This window comes from Limanda limanda, chromosome 6 (genome assembly GCF_963576545.1).
Source record: "Limanda limanda chromosome 6, fLimLim1.1, whole genome shotgun sequence".
Lineage (NCBI taxonomy): Eukaryota > Metazoa > Chordata > Actinopteri > Pleuronectiformes > Pleuronectidae > Limanda > Limanda limanda.
In genome coordinates, this window is record NC_083641.1 from 12,850,893 (window position 1) to 12,871,843 (window position 20,951).

Below are 20,951 nucleotides of genomic sequence, written 5' to 3' on the forward strand. Positions count from 1 at the left end.
ATCTTGTGTAACCCTAATGATGGGCCCGTTTCTTAGAAGCAGCGGTTCCCTGCTTTACACGATGGAAATAATTATACTGGTTGGGCCTACGCACATCCATGCACATACACACACAAACACACAAATACGCACAGAGCCTGGCGGTTTGACAGCAGGGATTAGCAAGGAGAGGTGCAACTAATGCCCAGTAACGAGACATCCAGCTTATCGCCCACAGAATCGTGTGTGTGTGCGTATCAGAGAGAGAGAGAGATAGAGATAGAGAGAGGGAGAGGGAGAGCGAGCGAGCACCAGACGGATCTACAGCAAATTAGCAGCATGTTATTTTGGACTTTGATGAGTTTCCCACATCTCGTAACCAAACCACTGCTCATGTTTTTATCTCTCTGGTTCAGTGCTTCCCAAGCTCAAATTAATATGTGCTTCACTTGCATGACTCATGAGTATGAGCCATTGTTGCAAATATGACAACACATAACATGAAAAAATAGATTATCGCGTATTACGACAAATGCAAAACATACAAACTTATGTGGATGTATGAATATGTACGTAGTATTTTAAATATAGACCCATGCAGCCTAAATACTACGAATACAGAGTGTACATATACACACATGGATTAATGAGGGTATTAGACAGATGTTTGTGTCTGATCCGTTGACAGGGGATGATGTAACCTGCTGATATTTGTTGTGTCGTGTCAGCTCCTCACAGCTGAACTCATTAATTTGATATTTTTCTAAGCCAACCTTGGGAGGTACACTCCTCAGATGTGTTTTTATTATTATTATTCTGAGCAGCAGAGTAAAAATTCTGCATGTCCTCTGTGTATCCTAATTAACACCGTTAGCATACTCTGTTCACTGGGAATGTTCTTGCTGTGACAGCACATTTCTGCGGCCACACTGTGCACGTGGAGTTGTTGCGTGCTTCATGATTTCCTTTGCTCAAACTGCTCAATGTCAGCGAAACATAAATTGGTTTTACATTTATTTCTATTTAGAATTTGAGATATGTTTAATTGTATGGTTTTTATTTGTATTTTTCCACTGTGTAGGCTGGTGAAAATGGGAGTAGCTGGTTTCTGTGAGCCAGCTGGTCTCTTCTCTTCCCTTTGTAGTTCCCACAAAAAAGCTTCATGCTCCATTGGTGACGGTATGAATTTCATAGTGTTCTTTTGTATTTGTAGAAGCGACAGATATGTCTGAAACGTTTAGAACACTACAGTAATAAGTGTTGAACGAGGACATGTTTTATTTCCCTCTTTGCATTATTTACAATGTTAAATGGGATTTTTCTCCATTAAGAGGGCAGTTTTTTGTGATACAGAAGAAATGATGTGGTAAATGTAAATGTTGTGACACAGATTATATTATTAGTTCACCTGACCTCAGATCTAGTTAGAGGTTTATTATCAATGGGTCTAAATTGATTGATTAACTCTGATTGAAACAGTTTTAAGAGCAGACTCATTAGATTAATTGAACCTTTTCAAAATCAAATGTCCTTTTTGTATCCTGAACATTCTTTACACAAGGAACACTATATGTCACACTTTTCAATGTTCTGATTGGTTGTAGGTCTGCTCTGCTGCTGGTACATTGATCACACACCTTCGAGTATTGAAAAAGAACCGAACTTTCCATTATTTCTGCCTATAAACTCAGTTTCCATTTTCTTCATTCGTTCAGGATTGAATATCTGTGACTCCTTTGCGCTCTTGATAAAGACACTTTTTATGCCTCAACAATTATAAAAAATGAAATAAGACCTTCTGTGGCATTGTCCCCTTATGATTAAGTTTGCTTTGCTTTGGGTTAAACATATCAGTAGCCTTAGCTGTTATCTAATATTTTGAAAAACCTTCTCAGAGACATTTTCTCCCTTTGATGACGGAGGACATGAGTCTCTTAGATACGTTTAAAAAATAATTTATAGTGGCAGTAGCTCGGGTTCCGCTCTGTTTGAATGTGCTACTTGAATTTGGAATGCAGGAAGCTGAAGATCATTAATATTCAGAGTTCATATTCTAAAAGTAGAAGGGCCATTTGGAATATAGCTTGAATTTTACACATTAAGTAACATGAATTGGTGTTTCACAGCCTGTAATAGGTCACTGGTCAATCACAGGACGCAGCTGGAAGCCCACATAAAGTACACAAGTAAACATCCTGATCTCTCTCTCACTTTCACAAACTTTCTCTCTCTCAGATACACACACACTCTCTCTCTCTCTCTCCCCATCTCTCTCTCTCTCTCTGCCCTTCTATAATTTTCCCGCTCTCTCGTCTCCTGTGTTGCTATAGTAACAAGCTGTGCGGGGGTTGTGATGCGGCACACATCACACCCCGTCTCACTGAGCTCACCGGAAGAGAGCGAAAGCGAGGGAGACAGAGACAAATAGATAACAGGGTTTGGTGTGTGCGCGCGCCTGTGTGTGTGTGTGTGTGTGTGTGTGTGTGTTGCACATAACTGAGATGACTGTTGTATTCTTGAAGTTGTAACTTGAAGTATGTATTTTTCCTTTTAAAATGGCAGAGAATCTATCTTATTTAAGGGATTCTTCTTGGGCTGATGCAAAACTTACAAAAAAGAAAAACATCTACAAATCCACCAATATTGCTGATATAACAAACGAATACAGAATAAACCCAATCACGTTATGTGACAGCTTCAAAGTTGACACTGTAGGTTACTCTGATCACCGTCTCTACCAAAGATCGTGAGCTGCCAGTTCTTGTTCACTGCTTCTAAATAAAAAGATAAGTAGGCACGGTGGATTAGCATATTAATCAATACCGAGTCAAGCTATAAATGAAAGCTTCCACCATGTTTCATTTATAAGGCCAAATCTCACTTAGTAAGAAACGAAGCCAGAATAATAAAGATTTCAGTGGATCACTTGGGAACAGGGAGAAGAATCCGTGAAATTCAGAGGCTTCAGGATAGTGGACCTCAATTTAATATTATACAGCACAGACAACATCCATAGGCCATGTTTCTGAGGCTGCTCAGCCATTTTCCAGAGGGGTTGTATGTGAGAATGTAACTTTTCCTGCCAGCCCCATAGAACGTCCAGTGAATGTGCGAGAGAGCCCATGTGAGAATACAGCTAGTGGGCACATGCATGACGTTTCTAACACACGACCAATAAAAAACCAGAAGAATATAAATATCTCAGGATGATAAAGAGGAGCTGTACACAGACAAGAACAAAGATGTCACCCTGAATAGATGACATTCAAGAGTGATAAGGATCGACATTGAAAATCTCAAACAAGTTGCAGGGATGGAGAGAATTTAAACCTCATGTTTCGCGCTACCTAGGTGCCACCCCGGGTCTGAATGTTCCAGAAGTGTTCCTGTTGTTGTGAACTCATGTGACTCAGGAAATCAGCTGCTGTGTTCTACACTGTGAAAAATGTCCGGAAAATATTGTCTGGGCAATGACAGTCAATGTCTGAAACAGCTTGAGAGATCCAAAGTCAGATACCATCTCGTACAGCTCGTACATTCAGAGCTAAATGACTTCACCTAAAGGATTTAATTAGCCAGTCATGCACATCTGTCTCACTTCCCCCTCTTCCTACATTTTTTTCCTGAGATTTCATCTCATCGGTAAGTCAAGGACAATGGCAGACTGAAGAACACATGACAGTGACAATGGCATGTTATCACTGCTCGCTGGTCTCTAAGGACAGCAATCAGGCTCAACGGAAAAGACAACTGCATGAGGAGCAAGTCAACAGCTTGTCATGAAAATGAGCCAATATGTTGTGTGTTTTGCATATGATCCTACAATGTCTGTTGGGGTTTGCACGATTATCGCAAATTTCAGGAACCAGTAGAGGTTGGTCAATTTCCTCACTTAACTTTTGAAAAACAGCCAAGACTACTTGTTAAAAGTCAATATTTAATTAGAATAGATTAGTCCACTTTATATGCTGTACAGACTCCTGCACCAAGTCGTGTGCCAGGTTACCATAACCCGGTGGAAGGTTGTGTAAACTAGCCTGTACAGCATCGGTAAAAAATAACTAAATGTTGGCAGGCAGCAGGTGAGAACTAAAATATGTGTTTTTTTCTGGAGAAAACATAAATTATTAAAAATGATTGTGCAGTTCTTTTAATATCTAAATCAGCTTATGTGAAGCCCAGTCAGGGTTTATTTTATTGAGAAAGGGAGAGGGTCAAAATGGATCACATAAAGACAGAAAAATCCAGCGGTGAACATGTTCTCAGGGGCTTTGCTGCTTGTTAAAAAGTCCCACATTGTATTATCTTTTGATAGAAACACATTTTCTCTGAGGAAACACACTGACAGCTGCAGAAGCACATGTGCTGCGAAAAGTCAGATACTTTTCCAAGAACCCAACTCCACCGTCAAAACAACGGGAGAACGAGGAGGATATGTGAGTGAGTGTGTATGTAGCATGTGTGTTTAATCACAAGTGACTGGTAGCGGTTATAAGTTAACAGGGACGAGTGGGTCTCAGATATGACCCTTGAAGGACTCTGTTGCTGTTTCCAATTAAAACATTAAGCAGTTGAACAAAGTGCCTGTGGTGACAAATGGATGCAAGCATCTATTTTACTTAACAAGTCAGGAGATGCTGAGTTCCTGAAAACTGAATAAAGGATACTTAATAAAATACTGAGGGTGTGTTACCTTCCATTTCTCAGTTTGTGTGATTTAATCCTGTTTATTCAACTGCTCCCATTTTTCTATTCTGTTCACACAAGAGCAGGGACACATATGAAAAATATGGTCTCCGACAAAAAGCACTCACTTTCTCCATGTATTCACATCTTTTATTTCACCGGGGCTCTGCCCATTTCTCATGAACAGCACAGTTCATATTTCTCTTAATTACCTTTGCCTGGTTCAGAGTCGGAGCTAAATTGAGGGCCAATTCATTTCCTGTCCAGGCGGCCAGGGAGACAGCGGGGCAGTTCTGAACAGATAGCCTTGAAGAGAGTGTATTGAGGAGGAGGCAGAAAGAGGCTGAAGACTTGCTGCCAATAATGGATATAAAGTAGAGGGATACAGAGTCAAGTGTATGAATTGAAAGGGAGCAAATAAAAAGTAAGTACCAAGAGCAAACATCGGATGTTATTTGTGTTCTGATGCGATATTTGTTTATGTCGCCTCAATGCCAGTGGAAGGAAAAGTCGCACAAAAAGGGAAACCCTTTAGATTCATGTGGGGATTATCACAATGACCATAGAAAGGATTATTGTTTTGTTTTTTTGTGTGCATTGGCGTGAGTCTGTGCTGAACCGCTGACGTAACAATCGGTTTAATCCTGAAGCGTGCTTCCCAGAAGATGAGCGGCAAAATGCAGAAGTGAAAGCTCACAACCGCGCAAACAACTCAGTTTGTTGCACTGACACACTGATCCACACCAGGACAGATGTACAGAATGTTTACACTGGACAACCCGTCTGTCTCCTCTGTCTGTCTGTCTGTCTCCTCCCATCCTCTCTAATTTCCAGCATTTTCCCCATTGGAGTGCTGTAAGAGGATAAGGCCATTCCCTGGGATTGCAATAAGAGGATGAATATGTGTGTGGAGGTGTGTTTGTGTGTCTGCTATTGCCTAAGTGTGTGCGTGTTTGTGTATATGGACACACGTGCATTTGTTGTATGTTGCATGATCAGATATACAACTGACTACAGGTGTGTTTATGTAAACAGTTGTGTACATGTGAGTGTACATGTGAGTGTGCGTGTGTGTGTGTGTGTGTGTGTGTGTGTGTGTGTGTGTGTGTGTGTGTGTGTGTGTGTGTGTGTGTGTGTGTGTGTGTGTGTGTGTGTGTGCATGTTCGGCGCGTGCGTGTGTATGTGCGTGTGCATGTGTGTGTGTGTGTGTCTGCCCTATATATGGAAACCCTCTTTAATTCCCTGTCAAGAGACTCAGAGAGTTGCAAGAGCATTAGGAATTCCTATGTGTTCTTTTGTTCTTGAATCTCTGGGTTTTCCTCTCTAACGGCACAGCGATCACTAGTAGTCATTAATCAGCCCGTCTCTCACAGCGGGAACAAAGAGGAAAAAAAGATGAAAAGGACGTGCAGCAGCATATCTGCCTAATGATTTGATTTTTGATTTTTTTTTTATCAGTCACACATATGCTGATGCATTAAAAAATCATCGCTGGTGAGGGACCAGAAGGATTCAATCTGATGGCGCTTTGAAGGTTGTATGACTGAAGGAAATTCAAGTTAAAATACTTTAAATTCCTTTTTATTATTATTTAATTATGTTATTTAAGCCAATACTGTATATTGAATTGGGTGAGCAACATTACTGAAATGTCCTTTTCTTATTGCTTTGAAGAGCTATGGCTTTAACAAAGCGTTGAAGAAGACATATTATGCTTTAATATAGGTATAACTTGAAATGGCCTCCCCTCCTGATAAAGCCCAGTCTGCTCTGATTGGGCAGCTGGCCCACTCTGTTGTGATTAGTCAACAACGTCCAGCGTTTGTAGGAAATGTTGGCCTCGCTCTCACTTTACTTGGATTCATTAAGGGCCGTGTCAGACTAGCTGCTAGGTGGCATTAGCTAATGTGATGTCACGTGACACCACTATTCCCAAGTGTGAGCTGGACTTCTGACGTGGTGACTCTGGAAGACCTCATGTCTCCTCCAATTAAAATCCCTGCTTATTTCCCCCAAAAGGGATTGTTATAAACACAGTTGAGATCACTTCAAAAAATCGAGATGAGTTATTTTTACATATATTTGAGACATGAGTATGATTCTCATTGTCTATAACATGAAATGGTGCAGAGAATTGGAGAACTTCAGTTAAACAAAAGGTTTTCTCGTCAGTTTCAAAATGAACATATGGATGCAAACAGCTCAGTCTTTGAGAAGAGTTTGAGCTGCAGGAAACCTATTGTCCTGGGATCTCTCTATCTCAGACAACTATTCATAAGCAGACCATCCTGTCAAGTTCCACACAACACGACAGAAAGGACACAACGAAAAGCGTCAAAAGGCAGGTGTGTGTGAGGACACAGAAGAAGAAGACTGGGTGGTGACAGAGAGACAGTTCGAGAGTAAAACACCTGTGAGCTGAATACAGAATTCTTTGATTTTGGGTAGTTTCACTTCAGCAGGCTTTTGATCGGGTGTCATGGAGGACTTCAGCAAAACTGACAACACAAAATGAAAGTCACGGTAGAGTCCTATTGGGGTTTAAAGTTTGAAAACAGAAACCGGCTGGCAGAGATCTTTGATATGTGCTTGACACGACACCAAGGAAAATCTAACCTGAGTCACTTCTTCATGAAATTCATGGAAAGAACTTGATGCTCTCCGACATATAAAGTCAATAAGAGAGAAAAATACATAAACATATCAAATTAAACCCTAATGAATCAAATTAAATGTTTTTTCTTACATTTCAGTACAAATTTGTGTATCCGTCTAATATCTGATTTCAGCGACCTTTAATAAACCTAATTTACCATGAGCCCTAACGTCATGCCTCGGCGTAGAAGGAGAGTCCATGAGAGGGTCAAGGGATTGTGACTCTAGATTAGACTTTTATATAACAATCCCCTTGTGCATTCTTGTGTGATAAAAGACAAATTTTGAATGAAATATACAGTTAATGCAATGGCTGAGTATTTCCACCTAAACACTTATTTCAATAAATTATCAATTAAAAAACATTACACAGAATTTCCACTCACAGGCTGTAATGGAAGCTATTTATGTGCATGTACAGTGTGTGTCAGTGTGTATTTGTTCATGCAGATACAATCTAAAATGCAGCAGTGACTCTTAAATGATACTCCTAATGTGAGCGATTTGCTTTTCAGGTCTTTTAGTAGCATGATATATGAATGACACACAAAAGAAATCTCGCCTCCCCTCACTCATCGTATTTACCATTCCTCTCCTCTCTGAATCTTCCCTTCCTCCTTTTCTCTCAGTTCCCCTACTCTGCCTACACCATTTTCTGACTCGTGCTGGTGTGCGATCCGCTCAGCATCTCTTTCAAAGACATGACAAAGACGGTACAGGTCGCTCCAACGTTTTGCAACTTAACCGATCTCTTTCAAATTTCACACAATTTGAAAACCCAAGATGGTGCCGTCTTAACAGCTGGGGTGTCTAGGCAGACACGAGGGGGGTCTGACCTCTGTTAAACGATCTGTTCAGGGATCTCCGTTCTCAAACATCACACTCTTTACACTCTGACACAAGGCAAACAGCTGGAATCAGAGAGAGACACAGTGACGGACGGTGAGAGACGATGAGATTAAGTCACAGATGAGAGGTGGGAAAGAAAGAGGGGGTACGGTAACAGAGAGACTGATAAGGAAGAAGAGTCACAAAGGACGAGAGGGCACAGAGAGGTCATCAAATATCAGCACAGATAAATTCAGGCTCGGATAGTAAACTCAGTGAAATGACCATTAGCATTCTCAGTAGGCCCATCTTTAAACGGTGTTGAATGTAATGACTGTTGAGCATCAGAAAGTCAGTCACACACTCGTATTGAGATGCACCCCCACATGCACAGAGCCATTCACATAAACACATGCGCATGCGCCGCTTGTCACCCCAGCTGCTCGGCTGGCAGCATCCAAATATGGTCGGGGATATTTCCATGGCAACAGCAGGCAGAAGGGGTGCAGACTTGTGCGGGATGAGAGGGAGGGAGAGAGAGAGAGAGAGAGAGAGAGAGACAGAGAGAGAGAGAGAGAGAGAGAGAGAGAGAGAGAGAGAGAGAGAGAGAGAGAGAGAGAGAGAGAGAGAGAGAGAGAGAGAGAGAGGGAGAGAGAGAGGGAGAGGGAGAGGGAGAGCGAGAGAAAGAGAGAGTCTCTGCTTTTGACTTTTGATTCAAACTATTTTCTTTCAGTTCATTCAGCAGCACACACAGATTATATCTGCCTCTTATGACTACCACAGACATTTCTGCCGGGGTTACACGGGGTTTCCGCTGCCACGGAAATACAACTAAACACCGCTTCAACCGTGAGGCTTGCAAAGTTGCATACATTGGTTCTGACCCGTTACGCAGGTGTCAACCACGAAGCCCATCTGAAAAATGTGCATCTTTGGGTCTTCCGGTGTAGACAGCAGATATATGAGCCAAGACTCCTTTTTCTGTTCAGCGTGCACTACAGCAAGTTTCTTTTATCACAGGTCGAACATTTCTCCACACAACACACAAAGTTCCCGATGACGTTTTGGTTTATCTCTACTAACATCATAATGTAGACTATAGGTTTGTCTGGTACAGTGTACACACACACACACACACACACAATCTAGAATCCGTCTGTAATATGTCATTTAGAGGATTATGGATTTGTGAAGATGGCTTTAGACAAGTCAGACAGCATTTGTCCATGTTTGCCTCAAGCCATTGAGGCATTATCAAAATCTGTGTTGAGAGTAACATACTACAATATGTAGTTAATGGAGTAGCTTCCATGTATGGTTGTAAAACATCGGAGAAGGGATTACAGCATTTTACAAGTGTTAGTCATAAATGTCTGTCATAAATAAAAATCTCATCTGAATTAAAAAGACATTTCATTTGGAAACAGAAAAGAAGCTCACTTAGAGAAAAGGTAATGATCATTAAAGAATTTGTCTTTACAGGTGCATGTGTTTGTGTGAGTTCTGGTTGTGACTGTGTATCCCGAGTGGCTTTATATATTGATCTCAACCCAACTATTCATTAATGGGTCCGTAGCTGCTGGTATCATGAGGAATTATTGGACAGGAGCAATCAATATGTCCAAGCTCCAATTCCAGACACGCTGTGTGTGTGTGTGTGTGTGTGTGTGTGTGTGTGTGTGTGTGTGTGTGTGTGTGTGTGTGTGTGTGTGTGTGTGTGTGTGTGTTTGTGTAGATATCCTAAGGGGCTGATGGGGGCTAGTATTTCTAGAAAAAGAAGAGAAACAAAGTGACCACATATAGTGGGCAATTTTGTACATAACCACATAACTATATGTGTTGCATACATGTTAATGCATTAGATAAAGAATGCTGTATATTTACTGCAGAAAGTTGTTGAATTGATCAGTTCATTGGAGGTGTAATGTTGAACGTATCTGAGGGCCATTCCAACCCTTCCTTGTTTGGTCTGGACATTCGGACTTTTAAGTTTAGTCCCAACCAAAATATCAGGTGTTAAAGGAGCCTAAGACCAGTGGACCAAAATTTAGACATACCGAATCAAACTAAACCACTTTTAGTTTTTTTGGCAGTGTGAAAACACTTTTAAGGATTTTACAAACTTTTGGAGCAGATGCAGGAAGCTGAGAGCGCCTTAAACAAAAGGAGAAGAAAAAGAAGTGAAAGCGTCTTGCAGGATTGCTCGGAGTCTTTGCCTTTGACAATATAATGTTTGATTGACAAAGACATTCTTTTTGCTGGAAGTATATACCTTAATAATATTGCAGTGGCAACGCATTAAAAAAAAAACCCCTTCAAGTCATTACGTATAGTAAAAGCCCAGAAAATGCAATTTACACAATATGGGCCCCATAAGTATAAGGAGTCACAGCCCACATAGGGGATGACGACAGGATGTACCTATGTCAAACAAAAGTCATCTACTTTTTGTTACATAGGAGCCCAACCTAGAAGAGAGTAAGACTGAGAGCACAAGAGGTTCCTACTAATGTCTAAAGGTACTTACATTAACTGTCTATGACGGCCAATTCTAACAGTACAAATTCAGTCTTCAGATCCAGAGAAGTTGCAGTATTTAATTCTGATCTGTTCAAGGTTCTCTACCCTCAGTAACTGAATAATCTGCTTCATCATCCTCTGCATGCTCTCGTGGTAATGTAATTATCCTGGTGTCGAATGAGCATCGGCCCAATCAGACTGATAAGAAGTTCCTATTGCAGACCACCGGTGAGTGGGGCGCCCACCCGTGACCATCGCCAATTTAAAACTACGCTTCATTACGATACTGACACTAACAAGGGCAAATATTCAATTAACGGCCCTAATCAAAACAGACTGGCCAGAGACGGAGCAGTACAGGATGTGCAGCAAGAAAAACATCAATTTCAACAAGCCATTAGGTTTTATATTCAGCCGGAGAAAACTGTTTTCTTCACACAAGTGGACAGCCAAATGGTGTGAGAGCTTTAGTACAGTTAAATCCAATTTCACTGTCACAATGTGACAAGGTACCATAAAGAATTAGGTTGAGACTGGTAGGCCTATTAAGATAGTGTTGAGTAATTTAATTTAACTGTTGGAACAAGTTAATTTGACAGTTTTCTTCAGTAGTATTCTTAGATATCAGCAAAGACTAAATACTGAATATCACTTCATTTGGTCGAAAGTGAGAGTGGGAAACATTTTAGGTGCAAGAAGAAGAACAAACTGTACTGGCTGAGCCAAATTTCAGAAAGGTTTACCTTAACCTGAAGTATTTTTCCTAATTTCATCATGTTTGGTCATTTCCAAAACCCCCAAGCTGTAATGCTACTGTTAACTGTTGGGAGGAGCTTGTTGGTCTCATGCTTAACCTGCTGCTCCTTTTGACCAGATAATAATGGGCACAGTTTAATTTGAGAGAGGTAACAATTACCCCCTCTGACCCCACTCTCTTACTTTGAGTCGCTCCGGTAAACCAATAGGAAACAATAAAATGAAGTAGTTCAGCAACTAGGATGAGATTCAAACAGCAAACTGGATTTATTCAGATGTAGAGAATCATAGATTTACCATATAGACTCTGACAACTGACTATTTAATATTGTAGGAACATATTGTTACTTGCACTGTTAGGCACACAATGATCTGTATGGGTAAAGATAGACATGTTTCTCAAAGACATTTTTTGTCATTTCAGGTACTTTTGATAATACTGACACTGCTTTCTGATTGGCTGAGTGCATGTATAAGTGGGACCTCAATAGCATGGCTCCACCCCCCCATTCGCTATTGTGCACACTCTCTCGGGTTTGGCCTATTTTCTGGATAGTGGGGGGATGTGGAGACGTAACGTCAATCTTTGGTCTATGATTCAACCAGTAAAGAACCAATTCCATTCTCATCTCCAGTGTATTTTATGAATGACATAATTGTGTGAATAGGCCACATATCACAGGGTTACAGTTTCTGAGAATTAGATTTCATGCTTCACTTTCATCCATTTCCAGTTTTTTTCATCCAATTTGCTGAAAGGCACATTTGCTATATATTTGTTAGGGAAGAAGACGAGCAATGTTAGGAGCTTCTCCTTGATTTTGCAAGTTTGGTTGGTTTTCACTGTTTTGTCGTGAACGTGCTGTTGTCATGAACAACATCACTTACGTTGATGAGTCCCAGACATCGCTGCTACAGAACAATGGTCACCTTTATTAAAAGTTTGAAATTAAACATGTTATATCTCCAAACTGACTGAAGTGTCACGCTGATGAGATGAACTGATGTCATGCATCAAAGCCTTTGTGTTATACGGATAATGGTCACAACTTATGACAGGATATCAAATTTGTGACTATAGTTGATCCAGGTTTGACTTTGTCAGGACAAGATTTCTCTCTGTTTTATGCCCCCTCTCTCTAATACAGGATAAACCCAGTTAACAGGAAGTACAGGGTACGGTTTAGGATGTTACCTCACTCTCAGCAGGACGATGACATTGATGATGATGATGACGGTGATGAAGATGATGAGTAAGATGAGTATGACGACAACAAAAATGATGCTGGCAGCGTTTTAGTATCAGAGGAGACCACTGGAGGGAGAGTAAAACAAAATTGAATAGAATTATACCTGTGGCATTTTGATGGAAATCACACGACAAAGCCCCCACTCTATTCAATAGAATTTGTCGTCTGCACATTGGCTGGCATAGGTGCTAAAATTATTATTCATCTTATGTTAATTACAGTCGGCATGGCAACCAAAACTCAAGAGGCTTAGTAGCAACTTTAACACACACACATACACAGATGGAGATGGAGATATAAATCCATTTGGAAGGTTATTTTTGCAAGTGAATAGTAGGAGGAATTCATCTTAGTGAGAACAGAAGCTTGATGTGAAAACCACCTCCAAAATTTTAAATAGTGTGTTTCTGTGGCAGTGTAAAGGGCAAAAAAGTAGATTACAGTCTATTCTATTTTGGAAGAATTAAATACCAGTGTGTCTCTCTGTGTAAATGATTCAACGAACCAACAGGCTGCACAAACACAACATTTCCACCCACAAGAGACTGAAGTTTCCTGGGTCAACATTTATTTGTCTAGCGTCTGAATTAATAAAAATTTTTGAAAACACACGTTCTGAAAACAAAGCAGACTCATTAACCTCAAGTTAGAAACTGAACAGGCTTACCAAGTTCAAAATATTGCTTATGGCTCTGGTCATTTCAAGCCCTGCGTGACTACACAATCATATCGGGATGTGTGCAGAATAACATGAGAAGATGAGCAGCATTGTTGAAGTCAACGAATGAACTTAGGAGCTCCACTGACCTGCCGATGAGCAGGAACTCTCCCACCAGTCCCTGGCGTCTCATGGCCATGAGGATGTTGCGGACGGTCATGCCTTCACAGAAACAAGCCACCACCCTGGCCTTGGGCAGATGGGCCCTCAGTCTCTCCAGCAGCCGGTCGAAGCTCTGCTGTCCAGCATTGCTCCAGATTTTGCCTGGAGAAACGTCAAACGCAAGCATGGTCTGTGACAATCTGATTGATTTGGACCGCTGTGTCTTCATCTGCTGAGGTTTTAACTGTCATTTTATTTAGTGTATGTGTGAGTGTGTGTTTCTGGATTGTGGTTTATCTGTTGTCTAATCTCGTTTTGTTCAAGTATCAGCAGCCCGACATCCGCAAAATGAAATTCAAGGTTTCATTTTTAAATAATACACCAAAAAACATGTCATCTTACAACCTGTCCTTCACAATGAAATGTCTTAAAGTATTTTTCAGAATCACTCATGTTAGATAAATAGCGATGCTCAGATAGCAGCATGGGAAATGATTCGGATACTGACAGAACTGCATGGTTGGGTATCGGCGAGTGTGCAAATCTCTGTACTTTCACCAAAATAAAACTGTAATATTCTTTTTCAGCAAATAAGTTATTCTGCTGCGATGTACTGCCCCTGGTAAGTATTGTCTTTAGAGTATTGAAGAAGAAGGGATTTCCAGTAGTGTAGCGTAGCCAGAGCTGTTAGCAATTTGGCAATATTTCCAACTCGAAAGTTCCACAAGTAAAATGCTGCAGGTTTGTTTTTTTTTTCAATTAAAAGTCCCGTATAGTTGTTTGGGATTGATTCTTGTTGAATTCACTGACGATATTTCGATATGAGTCTCTTACCAGAATGAGCGATGCAGATGCCCTCCTTGGCTGCCATGTCCTTGAATGCTTCCATCCCACTTTCGCCGTAGTTGCCTGGAAATTCAGAGAGAGGGTAAATGTGGGAGTATTTTTAATCAGTTCAGTTTTGGGGTAGAATAACTACTAAGAACATGGATGGTGTATAGTTAGATTCTCCCCCACTCGACTGTAATATTCAGATTTTCTGATACATGCCCACTGAAGTTCCCCACCTTCTACTGTACTAATCATAAAAGCTCATATTTATGTCAAAAGGAAGCTTCTCCCCACTGTGGCACCCGTTTCTTCGCCAGAGAAAGTGGGTGACCTGGAATTTATGCTAATGAGGCGCTGTACAGTCTCTGGCAAAGAATATGATAGGATTCCCCTCTTTATTTTCTCCTCCTCTCCCTTCCATCTCTCTCTTCTTGTTTGATGAAGAAAGAATCAAACATCTCCTTGTCTTTTTTTTACCGGTGTTTGTTTCTCTTTCCTCACTCAATCGATTGATATGGCTTGGTTCCTCCTATTTTTATTTACTGTGTATGTTATCAATAACAGAAAGCAGCCTAATTAGACATCATTGACCTTTGCTCTACTGAGGTTGATACAGAGAGGGAAGAAGAGGCCAAATGAGAAAAAATTAAGGAAAACGGTATAAAGGGATAGAGATGAGAGAAAAGAGGAGAAGAGATGGTGAATCACAGCAGGGGAAAAGGAGGGGTAGAAAAGAGACGCAACGTACAAAGAAAGCAGAAGAAGTTCCACAATCCCTGACTGCTGCGGCATCACAGTGTGTGTCTGTGTGTGTAGACGGGCCAATGATGAGTGTGGTCGAGCAAAGTGTAAAGTCCTGTAATTAGTGTCTCAGTGAGAGGGTTGGGAGACAGATGGTACAGAGTGTCCTGCACAAACACACACACTCTCACACACACACACACACACACACACACACACACACACACACACACACACACACACACACACACACACACACACACACACACACACACACACACACACACACACACGATCATACTGTTGCCATCATCAAAATCGATAAAGCTTGTAGCCTACTTCACTCTCGTCTCAACAGGGATTTGTCTCACATGCTGTAAGCTTGTCATGTGTCTCTTTATCGCTCCATTTCTGTCTCTGAATTTCTCAAACACACATGCACTCTCTCTTTGCAACTTAACATTACTGGCACACAATAACACACTTACGCTCGTATCCCTTTCCGGACAAAAGCCCACCTACGCACACATATTCATCAGATACAGCGACAACCGAAGCGAAGACAGTATTCATCCAGTCTGTCTTCTCCTCCTCGCTGCTGCAGCACAACACTCACTGGATTTCCTACTTGATTTCCTAATCTCGTGACAAATTAGAGGAATTTTGATCATCATTATGGGATTTAATGCTGTTCTGATGTTAGAATGGGTAAAAAAAAACTAAAACCTTAAAATAACAATTGAGACACTCTGGATTAATAGCTAGTTATTGCAAAATTCAAAGCTTGTGTATCGAGGTTGGATGGTGAAATCGGGTCAAAGATGGTGCTTTGACCCGATTTTTTTGCATCAATTAGCAAATAAAAACCAAGCTTACCAGAAAAATTAACACTTAAATAAACATCAGTGGGAAAACAACTAAAAACACATAATATGATAGAAACCATCTTTGAGAAACATCATTTTCATGTGTACTTTTACATACAGCGTGTAGTGGTCAGCACTACTGCCTCATAGCTAGGGTTCCCAGTTAAAAAATCGGAATCTACCTATGTTGCGTTTGCATAATACTTCCCACAGTCCAAGTACATGCCTATCCATCGGTGTGAATGAGAGTGCTTGTCTGTGTCTCTCTGTATGTTAGGGCTGCGATGCACTTGATCAACTCCAGCTCGACTCTCTCAAAAGGATATGCGGAATAGATATATTGTATTTTGGCTGGAATTTGGTCCATGTCCCTTCCACAAACATGGAGGAGGCAGACAGGGTTTGATCAGGGCGCTTTGGCTTCACTTTTGGAAAGAAGCCATGTCGTCTTATATGCTGTCATTTACAGATAACTAGTAGCCATTAGCTCCAGTTCTAAACTAAACTTTCTTCCTCAAACTCTCTTCACTCATTTAGTAACTTCCTTTGTTTCCTTACCTCCTATTGAAACAACAACTGGGACCTCCATGTTTACAGCTTCTCTCTGTTTTCCTTCTACTGTTTACCCCTCCTCACCTTTTGTTGCTCTCCCTTTAATCACAATTTTTGAATGTATAATTTCAGTGATAAAACAAATAGGACAAAAACAGCTTAGAATAAAAAAATTCGAACAACATGCAAATTTAAAAGGACAAAAACCTTATCACTGAGTGCCCCTGTTGCACTTCTGTCCTCTATTCTTTGATCTCTCCTCATCTTCTTGTTATCCATCTGATATAAATTACAATATTCAATCAAATGCATAACTGAAGTGTCTTAGCTGCAAAACAGACAGTTAAAAATACATAGAAAGCAGGTGGTTCTGTGTGGCTTCCCCTCTCGTTTCCTTCCCTCCCCTCTCTCCCCCTCTCTCCCTTCCTGCATTACTCCTCTCTTCTCAATTACCATCCTCATCGTCCTGTCACTTTTATCAGGTTTATTACATGCAATTACACCTTCCCCCTCTCTCCCTTCCTCGTCTGCTTCCTCTTTTCATGCGTCATCCCTTCCTTTCATGGCTTCACCCAGAGAAAAAAACAACCCACAGCTAAGTTTTAAACATGATGAAAAAAAAGGGAATTCTCCTTCCCTCTCCTCCTCTTTCCCCTAATCCCTCTATCTTTCTCTTGTCATCTCCCCACTTATCCTTAATCCTGACCAATGCCAAAACTACTCTATATGACATCTTGAGTGTTGCAACAATAAAGCACAGTATGACCATGGGGCAGTATGGTTTACTGACATTTGTACTGTTGACACAGTTCAACAACATAACAGCGGAAAATACATGGACAAAACCTTCCAACCTTTTCTTATTAGAACTGTCTGAGTATCAATCTTTTTGACCTTTTAAAGTGGATGATCTTCTGCAGGCTATGGATTCTGAATCGACCTCTGTGCTTCTCTTACTTGATCTCACTGCAACTTTTGATATCATGCTGGCTTTTATACTACCTGCCTTGTCAAGGCCTGGCTTTCACTTGGTCTAACTTTAATCAAATAATTTGGGATTTGAAATATGGAGTACCCCAGGGCTCAATTCTTGGCCTGTTACAGCTTTCATGGAATTAATTTCCCTCATTCATGTCACACATATTTGACTTTTGTAACATCCATGTTCCATCACTAAGAAAACTGTACAGTCCCCTCAACTCAACTTGCGGATTTGACGTCAGAGTCAGAGCAATAGTGAGTTATCACACCGACTAATTATGTCCAATTAATTACGAGTCACTCTCAGATGTAACATGCAATAACATTTATCTTCATCTTTGAGAGGAAGTATTTGACTTTTTATCAAACCCTATGTCATATCCACTAACATGGAGGAGGCAATATCTATAACCTGTAGTAGTGTAGGCAGGCAGTCACTAGGTGGAAATCCCTTTAGCTTCCTACCTTTGGGTCAGCTGTTATTTCATCTGTCTTTATACACAGTCTATGGTCCAGGTTGTCTCCTTCTCCCATTCCCTAGTTTTTCCTCCCTGCCCTGTCTTTTCACTCAGACTTTCTGTAGAGGACCATCAGCCGTCCTGAGACCTCTCACTCTCCCCCTGACTGCCGATGGCTCATTCCAGAAGTTTTTTATCTATATCTTCATCTTACAGGAGTCCCCGCCTCCTCCTTGTCCCTCTGTCTCCCTTGGGATAATGATATCCTCCTTCTCTCTGTCTCTTAGTGTGTAATTCTTTCTCCTGGAGGTTTTGGTATATCGCTACATTTTCTCATTTCTATCCCTGGAAGCCATACCGCAGGACTTTAACCATTTAAACCATTAATTGAGTATTTTTAAACTGAAAGACCTTAAGGGATCACTTCACATTAGGACTTTTAGTCTTTAAAAATCAGCAGTTGGATACATTTTCATATTTCCTTATTATACGTCCGTGTCTATCTTCTCCTGCTTTTTGCAGTGAAAATAGCTCCAGGCTACAGACATGATGCTTATTTGCAGTTTTATGGCCATGACCATGGTTCTCTCCGCAAGCGTACTTTCCCCCCCGAGCTCCACTTGTGCTTTGCTTTTATTCTATAATGGGTAAACTCTGAATCTAAAAATAAACTCTGTTTGTGCCCAGAAATCTTACTTTCTGAACTTCAAACAATCAAAAAGAAATTATACTAATCAGTCACTTTCAACAACCTATGTCTGCAACCAGTTTTTTTCAGTGCAGATCCACCCCAGAAATCAGTTTATATTAAAAGAAGAGTAGAAGAAAAGAGATGCAATGGTTGATGGAAGAAAATATTGTAATTAGCAGTTTAGAAATTGTGCAACTTAGGGCTGTCACATTCTTTGAACTGGGAAACGTTCATATTTGAACTGAAATTACCAGTTTCAAATCAGAATATACAGTCAAGAAGAGCACCTGAAGTCGCTTGCCTCGTGATTCAGAGATTGACCACAGTTTGACCAATTGCATGTCCTCTTGACCTATCAATAAAATAATAAGCAAGTAATGTAACATACTTTTCATAGAAAAATGCAGGACGCTAGCAGGTAAAACCCCAGTGAGCAGACAATCACAACACCAATGCAAGTGTTTTGTGTTATACACCAGTGTTCACCAAGGACACTTTTTAATTCCAAACGTAAGCCGAGATCTACCGCCCTGATATCTTCTAAAAAAACACTTAGGAGAGTCATATTTATTATTTTTTGAAAATTTTGTTAAAGGCTGAATCTATGGGCATACCTATATTATATATTAATATTAATTTATATTCACAGCATCTGTTCAAAGAACAATATTTAGCTTCTCAGTTCAACGATATATTTTGCAGAGGAGCTGCTACTGCAGCGCAATGTTTTTACATATAGGCGTTGCCTTGAAAATAGCCATAAATATGAATATTTCCTTGCATAAAAGTAGTCCTATGAACTCAAATTAATACCAGTACTATTCAGTATGAAACTGTGTATCTTCCGCTCCAGCTAATACTTCACACTTAAGAAACATTTTTTAACAAAAGAATGGATTTGGTCAACAGAAACGCTTGAGTTATTTTATTTTGAAACACATACAGAAAGCGTTGCACCAATTTATGTTTGTGACATACATTCATCAGATAAACATTAAAGCTGTGAAACACAATATTTATCTGTCTATGTCACAAACATATTTCCAACACTTCCCGAACCCGTTTCAAAGTAAAAGCACTCTACCTGAACAGAGGTAAGGCTGTTTGTCGACTTTGTACCATGCAACAGCCATGGTACAAAGAGAGCCCTCTCTCATACAAACAGTATAAAGTATCAGTTCAGAACCTTCACTTCCAATCTGTGTGAGCACGGAGGAACATTTGGTTCCTATGGAAAAGCGTAGAGCTCAACTTTGGTGAACCCTCTGTTCCCTTCTCATTTGCATATGTGTGACTGTGCACCACAGACCGAGCCGAGCACCGGCAAGTGTTCAACCTTGTTTGACTGCACGTACGCTAGTCATGTCATGTAGAATTTGTTCAAGCTTGATATTTAGAAAACTTGACAGTGCCAGTGCGCGGAGAGTCGCGACATTTCCCTTGACTTTAATGATTAGAATTAAAAATCCAATTCAGTCAACAGCTGAGTTGTATGATTAAAGGAAATGTTCCACTCTTTCAAATGTTGCCTTACACACCCAATCAAACTCACAAATATAAATCCTTTGCAGATTAAATTATATAACACACAATGGCACTGCACATACTGCCAAACGGTACCAGCCTGTTTTACTATGGCACAGCTCAGACAACCCCCCCAATAAACTGATTCCTGGAACATGACTTCTAAAAACTGAGCCTGTGCCAGTTTGATCTCGATGAAGTCCTGTGACCCAGACCCATTAAACCACAGAAGAGCTCTGGTTTAATGGAGCTCCACCAGACACTGGCCCACGAACCCTCTAAATGAATCTTCACCCTGATGCAACACTGCCAGAGATGACGCCAATTTCCGTCACCCTCCTCTCCCTCATTCGTTATTCCTCTCACCACACTAACCCACCCAACGCATCCCACTTTCATCTTCCTCAATCTCGCTACCACACTTAAATAAGCAAAGAGATTGTCAGGTTAGAGAAAGAGAGAGAGGGGGGTGATGAAATAAAAAGAGGGATGATGGGAAAAGAAAGAGATGAAACAGATAATGGAAGAGGGAGAGAATCAGTGGTGTCAGGATCCAAACAGCCAAGACAAACAAAAGAGAGAAATGAGAGTGAGAGTAGAGGGAAGGTTGACATCTTGATTTATTGACAGATTGATCCGTTTATGTTGGTGCCACCTGTCAGATTTCATGTCAATAAAACCAATGAGCTGAAGTGAACTATACTGAGGGACTCAGAGAGAAATGAGAGAGGGAGGCGAAGAAAGAGAGAAGAGACATCAAATAGAGGAGGATGATCATCACTATTCTCTTTAGTGAAATAAAAAAAAAAAAGA

The 20,951-nt window shown here is 40.6% G+C and overlaps 1 protein-coding gene across 1 annotated transcript in view; it reads right to left on the reverse strand.

Moving 5' to 3' along the window:
* Window positions 1-20,951, reverse strand: part of grm5b (glutamate receptor, metabotropic 5b) — a 52,554-nt gene that overhangs the window by 25,800 nt on the left and 5,803 nt on the right. The window contains exons 4-5 of the mRNA XM_061073762.1: window positions 14,329-14,403; window positions 13,482-13,656 (exon numbers count right to left, since the gene is read on the reverse strand). Of these exons, the coding sequence (XP_060929745.1) occupies window positions 13,482-13,656; window positions 14,329-14,403 (250 nt within the window). The remainder of the gene's footprint in view (window positions 1-13,481; window positions 13,657-14,328; window positions 14,404-20,951) is intronic.